This window comes from Pteropus vampyrus, unplaced genomic scaffold, assembly GCF_000151845.1.
Source record: "Pteropus vampyrus isolate Shadow unplaced genomic scaffold, Pvam_2.0 Scaffold12, whole genome shotgun sequence".
Lineage (NCBI taxonomy): Eukaryota > Metazoa > Chordata > Mammalia > Chiroptera > Pteropodidae > Pteropus > Pteropus vampyrus.
Window position 1 is genome coordinate 14,145,119 of NW_011888793.1, and position 12,284 is coordinate 14,157,402.

A 12,284-nucleotide genomic window follows, 5' to 3' on the forward strand; every position below is an offset into this window, starting at 1 on the left:
GTTAGGAACTGGGAATTTGAGGACTGACTTTTCCAGTACTGCCAAAGAGGCCGTTGGAATTTTGATAGAAATTACGTTGACCCTATAGATTGCTTTGAGTAGCATTGCTATCTTAGCGATATTAAGTCTTTCATGCCTTTCATGTCTTTATTTAGGTGATATTTATTTCCATTTATTTAGGTCTTTAATTTTTTTAGCAGTGTTTTATACTTAAACAAGTGGACAAGTCTTTTCACCCTTGCGATTAGATTTATTCGTAAGTATTTTATTGTTTTGGATGCTGTTGTAAATATAGTTTTTTTAAAATTCCTTTTTCAGATTGTTCATTGCTGGTGTATAGAAATACAATTGACCTGTGTGTTGCTCTTGTATCTAGCAAATTTACTGATTTCTTGTATTAGCTCTGGGAGTGAGTGTGCGTGTGTGTGTGTGTGTGTGTGTGTGTGTGTGTGTGTGTATGAGAGAGAGAGAGAGAGGAGAGAGAAAGAGAGAGAGAGAAAGAGAGATCTTTGGTATTTTCTTTATATAGGATTATGTCTTCTGCAAATAGTTTTACTTCTTCCTTTCCAATTTGGATGTCTTCCTCCCTATCCTTCCCTCCCTCTGTTCTTGTTCTGGCTAGAGCTTTCAGTACAGAGTTGAATAGTAGTGGTGAAAATTGTCATCCTTGTCTTGTTTCTGATGTTAGGGGGAAAGCTTTGTATTTCTTTTAGTTCTCTTATGGGATTACTCAGTGTTGAATAATTAAAAAAAAAAAAAAGTCAGTGTTCCCCAAAGTGCCTAGTTTAATCTCTTAGTTTGTTCATGTGTCTTGAGTCACCATGAAGAATTGGAAATTCATTATTAGACATTCACAGAATTTATCAGAAGACCTTACATTTTGTATTCAGTCTTAAACCCATGGCAAACAACCCAAGTGTACTTTAATTTAGACTTTTGTTCTGATACTTTACTATAATTTGTTTACTTACCTCTACTAGTTGTGGCCTTATCCTTGTGACTACTTATGCCAGCAGGAATTTCTCTTCTTTGGCTATTAGAAAGACTTGAGGGTCACTTTTATAGGGTTTATTGGATTTTATCACATCATTATTTTGTTTCGCTTTATTTTTCTCAGTAGTTTTATCTTGCTATGTTGTGATCTCAGTCCCTTTATGTTCTTTGTGAACAAAACATTTAAGTTAATAAGATAAAATTGTGATCTCTTGATAGTAAGGGCTATTGTTGAAAATGGACATTTGGACACACAAGTACCAGTTTGCGGGCAAGTACAATAGTAAGATTCTATTTGTTCACTACTTGTTCTCCTGTTGGTGATACTTAGCTTATAAAAATACCATTTAAACATGTCCGAAATTGCAGTATAATTACTTGTAGCTGGTCTCCTTCTAAGGATGGTCTCATTTTCCACCACTGTCAGATTTCTAAACCTCATTTATACATTTACCTCAAGTCAATCTCTGCCCCTAGAATGGGTGAATATTCTAAATATAGCATCAGAACAAGTGCTACCTAAATGTGTGAGCTGTGGGGGAATCCCAGCGAAGAAGCTCAGAGTAAAAGAGAATAGCCTCACAACCTTGGCTGGGGCTCAGAAGCTCTTAATGAGCATGTGTGGTCCTAAAAATGTCATTTACCCGGCTTTCTTTCAGCCTCTTTAATGTGGGAATAAAGTTATAGGATCATTGCATGAATTACTATTGATTTAATAATTAAGCTGCTCTCAACTTTTCACATTGAAGGTTTGCTATAAGTAAATGAAAAAGCAATTCATTAACATAGTAGCAGACTTTTAAGATTTTATACCATGTACTTGCATATTACAATTTAATTTTTTAATGACTATAAGCCAATCATAGTTCCTGTTTGTGTCTTACATCTTGTTCAGTGAAAAAAAGGAATTCTCAACTGTTGAAGTCACAGCCTAAAACCTGTAATTGATCAAAATTCCCAAGGATTTTTTTGTTTCATGGAGTTACTTGGCTTTTAGCAAATATTCTAGTTCCAGTTCTAGAAACTGTGCATGTGACATTTTTCACCTGTCTGTGGAAGACTTCATGTGGTCTCGCTAAACTTCTTAGTTATCTTCTCAAAGGAAAAAAACACAACAGTATTTTGAAAGTGTATGTTCATTTCCTTTTGTTTCCAAATTATTTAATCTACATGCATCTGTGTAGACCTACCTGTATGTAACAAGAGTGTTTAATTAAAGAGGGTTCCAGATACCTTAGAGATTTTAAAATTATTTTCAGAAAGTTTAATAGTTAAGTGATTTTCCAATATAGTCAGAGAGGAAGTTGGTTTGTTTGAGAAGATTATATGACTTTTTTCCCCCATCTAGCCATTTTAGGTAGTTTGAAGAAGGAAAGAACCATTTTTTCTTTTACACCATATTCTAAGGGCTATCTCCTTTGTCTTGTGTGTAATGAGGGTAACAATTAAAAAATCAAAAGGAATCTAGTAGTCTTAGAAGTTTAGGAAGAGAAGTTTGTATTTTAATTAGGTAAGGGTTATAATAATATTAGGAGTTTCTTAAACACAGACAATTGAGCAGAGGCAGTAAACTCACTGATTGGAAGTTAAGTGTTTAGTGAGACAATAACTTCTCATACCACCATTGTGAATAGGATTTTTTTTTTTTGAGGGGGGCATGGGAAGGCTTGCGGATACAATGGTTTATTTCAGAAAGGAGAAGAACCTTGAGGGAGGGGTGGGGTTCCAAGGCACAGTTGAGTTTCAGAAGCCATTACTGTATATTTCATAGTGCCTTTTGTCAGGGTTTCGATGACAGTGACAAGAGGAAGAGGGAACAAACATGTTAAAGTCATTTGGCTACTTTTGAAATCAAGGCTGGGAAGAAAACATTTTCTGGCAGTAAATCACTTACTTGTCCTACAGTCTTTAAAGCCTTTTATACAAATGACTTTAACAGTTTTAGGGGTCATGCCCGGGGTTAAGAGACTGTTTGCGTGGTGTACATTTTGGTGATTAAAAAACAATACTTTACTGAGGTGGTAGCATTTCAGTTTAAGTCAGTGCTGTGAAACATTTGATATTTGTCTGATGAGGAAGATTTGCCTCAAGGCAATGTTGTACAAAGGTGATTTTATACTTGTTGATTTTATGTGTTACAAGGGCTATTAAAATAAACCAGTACTTAAAATGTAACCAAAAAACAAAGCTATAAATAAAAAATTTAAAAACATTTTAAATATTGCTAACATTTTGATGAGCGATTATTGTGCCATGAACTAACTCTAAGTGCTTTTACATATATTATTGAATTTAATTTTTAAACCCAACCCTAAGAGGTAAGAATTGTTATTCTTATTTTTAACTGTTGAGAAGTGAGGCCCAGACAGGCTAGTCAACTGTCCAAGGTCACACAACCAGTGTGGGTAGTGAGCTAGGAGTTAAACTAGGCAGAGGATCCCCAGGTTTCACGGACAGTACTCATAACTAAGGCCGAAATAGTTGCCTATGATTTTTAAGTGAGGCAATTCAAATAAAAATATCTATTAAATACCTAAATGCTTTATTGGTAATAGCAAAAATGCTGAAGTGGATGAGAAAGATGGATTTGGAGAGTGGCTTTAGTGATTGGTGGATGCATTAGGTGAAATCATACTTAAAAATAAAATGGGCTCATGCAATTATCCATTCTTATGACATTGTTTTATGCTTCAAATGACCACCAGTGTGGTTAGCCTTTGAGAGACCACGGTGGTTTTGTATGTGTTTAGAGATTATCAGATAGTTTCGTGCTTTGGTATATTGTCCATGAAGCTGCAGTGTGAACTCTGGTCATATGGTGTGTTACCTGAATATTAGCATTTTTCCACCCTGCTCCTATGCTTTTTTCCCTATACTTGTAGACCTGTTGATGGGCACCCCAGCATCCCTGTCTTCATACCCCCACTGATCCTCTCCTGTGGAGTAGTTATTACAGTGGATTTTACCGCGAGGTGAAAGGTGCATTATGCCTACATGTAAATGCAACATTGGGTTGGCAGGATCTGTCTTTTTTTGCCAAGAAAAGTGTTGTGTTTTTCTTGTTTGTTGTTTCGTTGTTGTTGTTTGTTTTGTCGTTGGTGTTGTTTGTTAGTGCCCAGCAATTTTCATTGCCAGCAGCACAACGCTCATTAGGCAACAGTAAATAACACAAGGCACTTGGAGGCAGGGAGTTGCATCTCAGTGTAGGAACACAGTTTTGAATTGACTTTTGGGAGGTGGGTTGCTAAATAAGGAGAGTCAGCTACCAAAGTGAAAATTAGTTACCATGAGGTTCTTTCACCTTTGGGGAACCATCTAATCACAGGCTCTTTGGAAGGGCATCAGAAGCTGGTTTTGATGTTATAATAAATCAGATTCGCTGTAATTAAATATTAGCTCAATCTGTGTCTTAGGTAACTGTGTGTTGCCTTGCTGTTCATTGTTTGCCATAGATATGTGATTAACATTCTGTGAATTTGAAACTGATGTCTTGTTAATTGAATGCTTTGTTTTGAAACAATTCCAAGTAAATTTGGCGTGAATATTCCTAATAGTGCCTAGTTTGAAAATATGATCTATATTATTCTCTGCCTTATAACATAAGAGGAATACCAAATTCAGTTGATTTGGAATATTTTATGGGTTCTTCTATTTCCAAATTAATGGCATCTTACAGTAACTTACTGAAAATTGTAATTCGCAGTGAAAATTTTAAACTCAAGTCCTTTGGAACTTTTTAAATCAGAGGAGATAAACTCATTTAAAATTGATTTGTTTAAGCAGTTATTAATACATTCTTTTAAAAATGAAAAAAACTTTTTGCTTCACTTTTTAGACTACTCTTAACTAAGCAGCCTTGCTTTATGGAGCTTGAGGCTTCGGAAATCATTAAGTATTTATAAAGATGTGCATAGTTCTGTTTTATTCCCCCCTGACTTATACAGCTAGAGAATTCTTTTCATCCATGATTTCATGTGTAAAGCACAATGTACCCATTATTGAAGAGAAAATAGTCAGTGATTCATTCTCTTTAGTTTTGATACTATTGAAAAAATACCAATGATTATTTTGAATAATGTTTATTTCTTTGACTGTTAATATCTTACTCTTGCCTCTTTTAGGACCTGCTGAAGTTCCCATGATGTCACCCAATGGATCCATTCCTCCCATCCATGTGCCTCCAGGTTATATCTCACAGGTAAACCATTTGATGGACTTCCCCACTTACTATGGGCACTGTCATTGTCCTGAGAGAATATATGTTGAGGCTTCAAAACTTACTCCAGGATTAATTTAAGTAAAATAATGCTAGAGTTGTCATCAATTTTGTGGTACCACATGGCCCTTCCCGAGTCTTGCCACTTGTCATGCCAGAGAGTTAGAGGGAGGAAAACACAGCAGGGCTGCTAAGCTGCCCTCTGCCAAGGTGGGTTTCACACTTCACCATTTGATTGTCATTCCTTCACAGTGTCTATTGCGTTAGAGATTTCTTTCCATCCCTACCACAATTTGCTAGGGGGGAAAATTTAGACTTAATTAGTAGACATGTCAAAGGAGACATTGTTAATATAAATAGGGCCTGCCCTCTGTTATGGGAGTCCCGTTTCTCCATAATGTGGCATGTCCTGGGGTTGGTGGATTACTGAGTATGATGTGAGAACTTGGCTGCCTGTTCTTAAATTAATCTAAAATTGGATTTAAGTAAAATAGCAATTTAAAAAGTAATAGCAATATCAGAGGTATGTTGGGAGGAAAGAAATGTTAAAGGATAAAGTTATACTCTTAAACCTGGGTAATGTTTAAGATGTTCCAGGTGCCTGGAATGTGGATGTCTGTATATATTTTAGTTTTTTGTCCTGGGTTCAGCATTATGTGAGTGCCACGCTATTTCTCCCTGTATATCTCCCTTTCCAAATGCCTAGCCAACAAACTGTTTCCCTCTCTATGCTCCCCCCACCCCCCACTCATTGTAAGAGCATCCTGTACTCATTGGGAAAAAAATCAGAAAAGGCAGAAGAATATAAAAAAAACTTATAATTTTTCTACCTACAGAAGATAATCATTATGTTAACATTTTTGGAATTATAGTCCTCCAAATCTTTTTTCCCCCTTTCTATTCTTTATCTGTCTCTGTCTGCTTTTACAGTGGTTTAAAATCTGTCATTTTAAGTTTTTAGTGATTTTGCTAGGGTGAAAAAAATTGGCAGCTACATTGGAAAATTGCTAAAGTGCAGGCAGAAATCAAAGAAGTTTTATCCTTCTCTGATGTAAAAACTTATCCATTTCTTTATTGTCTAAGCCATACTGCAGCCACTATAATTTCATTTTTTCCATCCTACTTTCATGCGAGCCAATTTGGCACCTTTCTTTGTTTTGTTTTGTGTAGTGAGAATGTTGGCCAGTTTTTCCCTTGTTGCAAATAAATGAGTTGTTTTACACAGTTCTTTGTAAATAAGAATCACTGGAAGGAGAAAAGGGTGCAGAGCAGGCCCTTCCAGCCAGCACATGTGATGATGGATCACAGTCACGTTGCCAGTCAATTAACAGAAAAGAACAAAGAATGTAGAATTCTATTATGTCTGCTGCTCATTTCTTTTGAACAAGTGTTTTATTCCATTGAACAGAGTACAGTTCTCACAATTGTAACGACAGAAATAACACCTCCATTTATGCTAAAGGTCCATTTGAGGAATACCAGTTAAAAGTTGAACATTTAGTGGAGAGAAACTGCAATGTACTATTTCTTGGGATAGGTGTTGCTGTGTGATTGTAGTAACTGCAAAATATTTTTTTGGGAATCCTAGGGAAAATATAGAATTTTAGACCATGGTTTATTTCTGATTCTGAAAAACTTCTGTAGACAGTCCAAATAAGAGTAAGAGCAGAGCTGTAAATTCACTCCCATAAATCTGATGATGAAAGCAGAGTGAAACACTTTCTCAGTTGAGGATTATGGAAGAAAGTGCTGGGAGATACTGGAAGAATAGTAAAAATGGGTCCCCGATCAGAAGATGGGCCCAGAGTTAGATGACCTTCACTAGTAGCAGTATATCCTTAATGATATTTGACAGTGAAGTATCTGAGTAAAACATTATTAACATGAAGAAAACGGAGAAACTGATAGGATGCGTGTTCATCTTTAAGGTTGACTGCATGCCCACTTCAAAGAAATGAAGGTAGAACAAAGTATAAAATGTTTTAGGAGACTTGTCATTGCAAGATCTAAGGAGCTAAATACATGTGGTCATGTAGATGTGGAAAGAAAGAATGACCAAAAAAAAATCCCCTCCTGGACACATGTGAGAAATATCTAATAGTCTGTCCCTGTACCAGTCAGCCCTACATCTTATCCCCACAGTGCTTTTTCTTAAATACATGTGGCTTTCTTGTTCAGATCTATAGTTGGGCGTACGCTGCATAGAAGTTCTGTAATATAGTGTATGAGATCCGTACTGCTCAACTCTGCTCTCTCTCTCTCTCTCTCTCTCTAGGGTCACCATTACCTGTTGTCTCACATTGCTACTACCTTAAACTTCTGTCCCCTGGGTATGTCTGGCCTTTTCTCAACTACATGCTTTTTCTGTCTGTTCTTTCTCCCTCTTTGAAATACTCTAGAGCCCTTCTTTGTCTGACAGTTCAGTTTTGTGTGTCAAATGCCCCTCCTCAGTGTGGCCCTTTCAGAACCTCCAACTCAGAAATGGTTGCTCTGCTTTTTCAGCATTGTTGGCACTTTGTCCCATCTGTGTCATGCATACAATACATTTTATAACTGTCCCCAAGAACTCTTAGTGCCTCAGTGGGATTATATCTGAGAATCTAGAACATTTCCTGATATATTGTAGGTACAAGCATACCTCGACTGGTAGCGCTTTGCTTTATTGTGCATCACTGATTTTCCTTTCCTTTCCTTTCCTTTCCTTTTCCTCTTCCTCTCCCTTTTCCTTTCCCTTTCCTTCCCTTCTTTCCTTTTTTATTTTATTTTTTTACAAAAGATAATGACTCTTTATTGCAAGATGCGCTTTATTGAGATAATTTGCTTTATTGCGATACCCGCCTTACTGCGGTGGTCTGAAATGGAACCTGCAGTATTTCCGAGGTATGCCTGTCCTTGATAATTGTTTTTAAATATAAGTGATTCGCCAAACTGAAATAAAATAAATAAAGGAGACATTCGTAGATTTGTTTCAAAGATTTGCAGGTTCAAGTAGAGTAATAAAACACTTGGTGGCTGGACAATTAGCAAGATCAAAGTGATGTATAGCTATAAGGAATGAAATGCTCTTAGTGTGGATTTAAGAGAGAAAGGTGTTCCAAGACAATTCAGGGGATGAAAGAATAGTCTCTTCAACAAAGAGTGCAGGGACGATGGGGTCCAGGGACAATTGGATATCCAAATACAAAAGAATGAAGTTAGACCTCTACCTCACACCATATACAAAAATTAACTCAAAATGGATTATAGACATAAGTTTAAGTACTAAAATTTTAGAACCTTGGATTAAGCAACGGATTCTTAGATGTGACACTAAAAGCGCAAGCAGCCAAAAAAAAAAAAAGACTTCATCCAAATTAAAACTTTTTGTGCTTCAGAGGAAACCACCAAACCTCATAGAATGGGAGAAAATATATGCAAATCAGTTTTCTCAGACTTTTAGCTAGAATATATAAAAGAGAAATTCAAGAATAAAAAGACAAGCCAATTTCAAAATGGGCGATGGATCAGAATAGACATTTTCTATGGAAGATAAACAGATGGCCAGTCAGCATGTGAAAAGATGCTGGACATCATTAACCACCAGGAACATGTAAATCAAAGCCATGGTACAGTATACTTCAGACACACTAGGATGGATATAGTAAATAAGATAGATAATAACAAATGTTGACAACGTTGTGGAAAAATTGGAATCCTCATACACTGCATTGGTAATGTAAAGTGGTACAGCTGCTTCAGAAAACTGGCATTTTCTCAAATGGGTAAATACAGAGTTACCATGTGACTCAGCAGTTTCACTCCTAGGTATATTTACCCAGAAAGAAAGAAGACAAATGTCCTCACAGAAACTTGTACATGAATGCTCATAGCAGCATTATTCATAATGGCCGCAAGGTGTAAACAGTGCAACTGTCCATCTGTTCATGAATGCATAAACACAATGTGGTATATCCATACAATGAAATATTATTCAGCCATAAGAAGAAATGAAGTACTGATATATGCTAAAATGTGGATGAACCTTGAAAATATTATGCTTAATGAAAGAAGCTAGACATAAAAATGACACACAGTATCATTCCATGTATGTGTAATGTCCAGAATAGGTAAATTCATAGGAAAACTGAAAATAGATTAGTTGTTGCCAGGGGCCAGGGGAGAGAGTATTGTGGAGCTAATGGGTATAGTGTTTCTTTCGGGGTGATGAAAATGTTCTGGAATTAAATAATGGTGAAGATCATTCAACTGTGAATTACTAAAAATCACTGAATTGAACACTTTAAAGTAATGGATTTTATAGTATGTAAATTGTATCTGCTGTGTAAGTCAAGCTGTTTCAAAGGGCAGGGGGAAGATAATGACCAGTTCTAATTTTTATTTGGCAAGCTATGGGACAGCTGGGAAAAATGGCCCAGCCTATCTTGGTGCAGGTGGTGATGGTGGGAATAACTACTGTGTGTGGTATGCACTGTGCTAAATACTTTATGTCTCCGAGGTTTCACTGTCCTAACTTTTCATTGAGAAAGCTGAGTCTCAGAGTAGAAACAGGATCACAACCCGGGCATTTCTGATTTTACTGATCTGTTATTTCCCACTACGATGTGATCTTGAAGTCAGCAGCAGAGCCTGCCTTGATGGATGTATTTGCTTTACACTACATTACTTTCTGACAATGTGAGTGTGATGTGTGGTGTGCCTACTTGTGCATCTCCAATACTAAAACATCAGCTTCTCATTTATGAGATGGTCTGTTATGGTAAGAAAATTGAAGAGGGAAGTAAATAAGTGGTTAAAAATATTACTCTAAACTAAGTCAATGGAAAAATTCTTGATTATAATGGATCTGTCATATAAGTAGCTGAAATTGCTTTAAAGATAAATTGGTAAAATTGGTCAAATAAATTTGACAAAAGGCAAATCTTAGTAGTGAGCAGAGATAATCTTATCGTTAAGACAAGCACCTGGAGTTGAAGAGTCAGCTCTGGTCTGCTCTGGGGTGCAGTTAGTATAACAATCTTTATTAGGGTGAGAAGGACTGAACCTTAAAGAGTGTGGACTTAGGGTAGGAGGACAATGGAATATTGTTTCAACTCAAAAGTCTCGGATACAGTAGGCTCGTATGTGTTGTAGTGTGTGTTTTGTGCTTTACCTTTTAGTGGGAGGCTAGGGAAGATCTGAGGAAAAAATAACCTGACCTTTTCAATTTCTGTAGGCTGTTTTCTTTCAGCTATGAGAAAGTAGATTTAGGTAAGAGGGAATTTACCCTCGTCACATTCATCATCATCATTTACACTATGTAGAAACATTTGCGAGTGTGGTTGGGGTTGTGAGTGTGGTTGGGTTTGAGACTGTGGTAGAACATGGACGTTACTTGGAGAGGCCTGCCTTCCAATTCTACCATGGCTACTTCCCATGTCACTTTTACAGATTCTCTCACCACATATGCGAATACCTACCCGATCTGGTAGAGGTAAGAATTAAGAGAAATGTTATGTGAGGTGTGTAGTCTACAGTGGGCATTCAATAAGTGAGAGCTATTATAATGAAGACTGGTAGAATAATTTCAATGAAAGTTTGGCAGTTTGCCTGTCTAAATACATATTGAGATCACACACTATGAAGCAAATTTTTCCTTTTATTGTATGCTGGCCATGATTCTTCTCAATTTTTAATCTCATTATTAACTTTCTGAATAATTTATATATAGAAATTTCTTAAGCAGATGGCTTGAGTTTTACTTTCCATGCTTTCATAGTAATTTATGAAGAAACTTCATGTAGACCCAAAGATTAAAAAAACATATGAAAATAAAAAGTGAAACATCCAAGTTAATGTTCTATCATTTGGGAGACCACTCTCCTCTTCTCAGATAATTGATGTAACCTAAAAACTGAATAGTAGTCAAAAGTATTTCTGTTATAGCAGAAGTATACCCTTTACTTCATTCCATTGTTTTGGGGCTTAATGGGTCAGTACCTGTGGAAATTACATATATTCCATTTCCCTTGCCCAGGGAGAGACAAGAAGTCTATCTAAAAACGTATTTAAATTTCATTCCCCAGTGAGGAGTGTTTAGAGAGCTGGCCAGAAATCAGAGCCCTGTGGGGACAGAACGGAGTCCATTTGGTCCCTGGTGGGAGCCATGGAATCCTTTCCCCGGTTTTGCTTAGCTAAGCCAGCTGAGCAATAAACAATAGCCTCAGCTGCTTCCTTGTGGTAATTACAACCTGGGATTAAGCCAGTGCTGTGTTTCACCTTCAAGATTTTGAAAATGATGAGCTGAAAAGAGCATGAGGGGTTTCCCTGTGTCCTGACAGACTGAGAAGCAGACCCATTTGGGTTTCCCTGTGTCCTGACAGACTGAGAAGCAGACCCATTTTACAGCCAAGAATAAAGAGAATTGGAATCTCTTTGAAGACTTTAAGTCCTTTGGAGAAGTTGGTTTTTCTATAAGAAGTTAGGAAAATATTCCACAATGAACGACGTATTCATGGAGGTGAGGAGCTTCTATGAAAAGAGTAGAAGACTTGCGTATCTATTCTGATTTAGTTTCCATTATCCGCAGATTTGCAGCAACTTTATTTTTCATTTTATGGCTTATTTTGTCTGAGGAATGATTCCAGGCAGAGTTGGCATTGCTAAATTAAAGAAATGTACCAAGGATGTACCCTCCCCTGAAGCATTGTGCAAGTTTTCCTCTTTCTGAGCCTTCTGTCTCCCCGTTCTGCATTTTCTCTTGGATTTTTCTTTGTTTCTGAGATCCTGACATTGTGGTATAATAGAACACAAGATTAGCAGGAGGAAACGTGAGCCCACTTGGGGCTCTGTGTCCAATTCCTTGTGTGATTTTTAGGAATATTTTTAAGCTATTTACTTGGGTGTTCGACTTGTTTGTTTTACTGGATCATTGTTAGCCTTCTTCCCTTTTAGCATTTAAGCTCCACAAGGTCAGAGATTCTATGTGTCCTGTTCATCACTGGATCTCTGGTTCCTTGAAAGGTGTCCAGCACATAATTGGCACTTATCAATTAAGTGCTGGCTGGCTGGAGTCATTGTTATCTTACTGGAGGATGAA

At 36.9% G+C, this 12,284-nt stretch overlaps 1 protein-coding gene across 1 annotated transcript in view; it reads left to right on the plus strand.

Moving 5' to 3' along the window:
• FNDC3B (fibronectin type III domain containing 3B) overlaps positions 1-12,284 on the plus strand; it is a 304,172-nt gene that overhangs the window by 153,137 nt on the left and 138,751 nt on the right. The window contains exon 4 of the mRNA XM_011380910.2: positions 5,115-5,191. Within this exon, the coding sequence (XP_011379212.1) occupies positions 5,115-5,191 (77 nt within the window). The remainder of the gene's footprint in view (positions 1-5,114; positions 5,192-12,284) is intronic.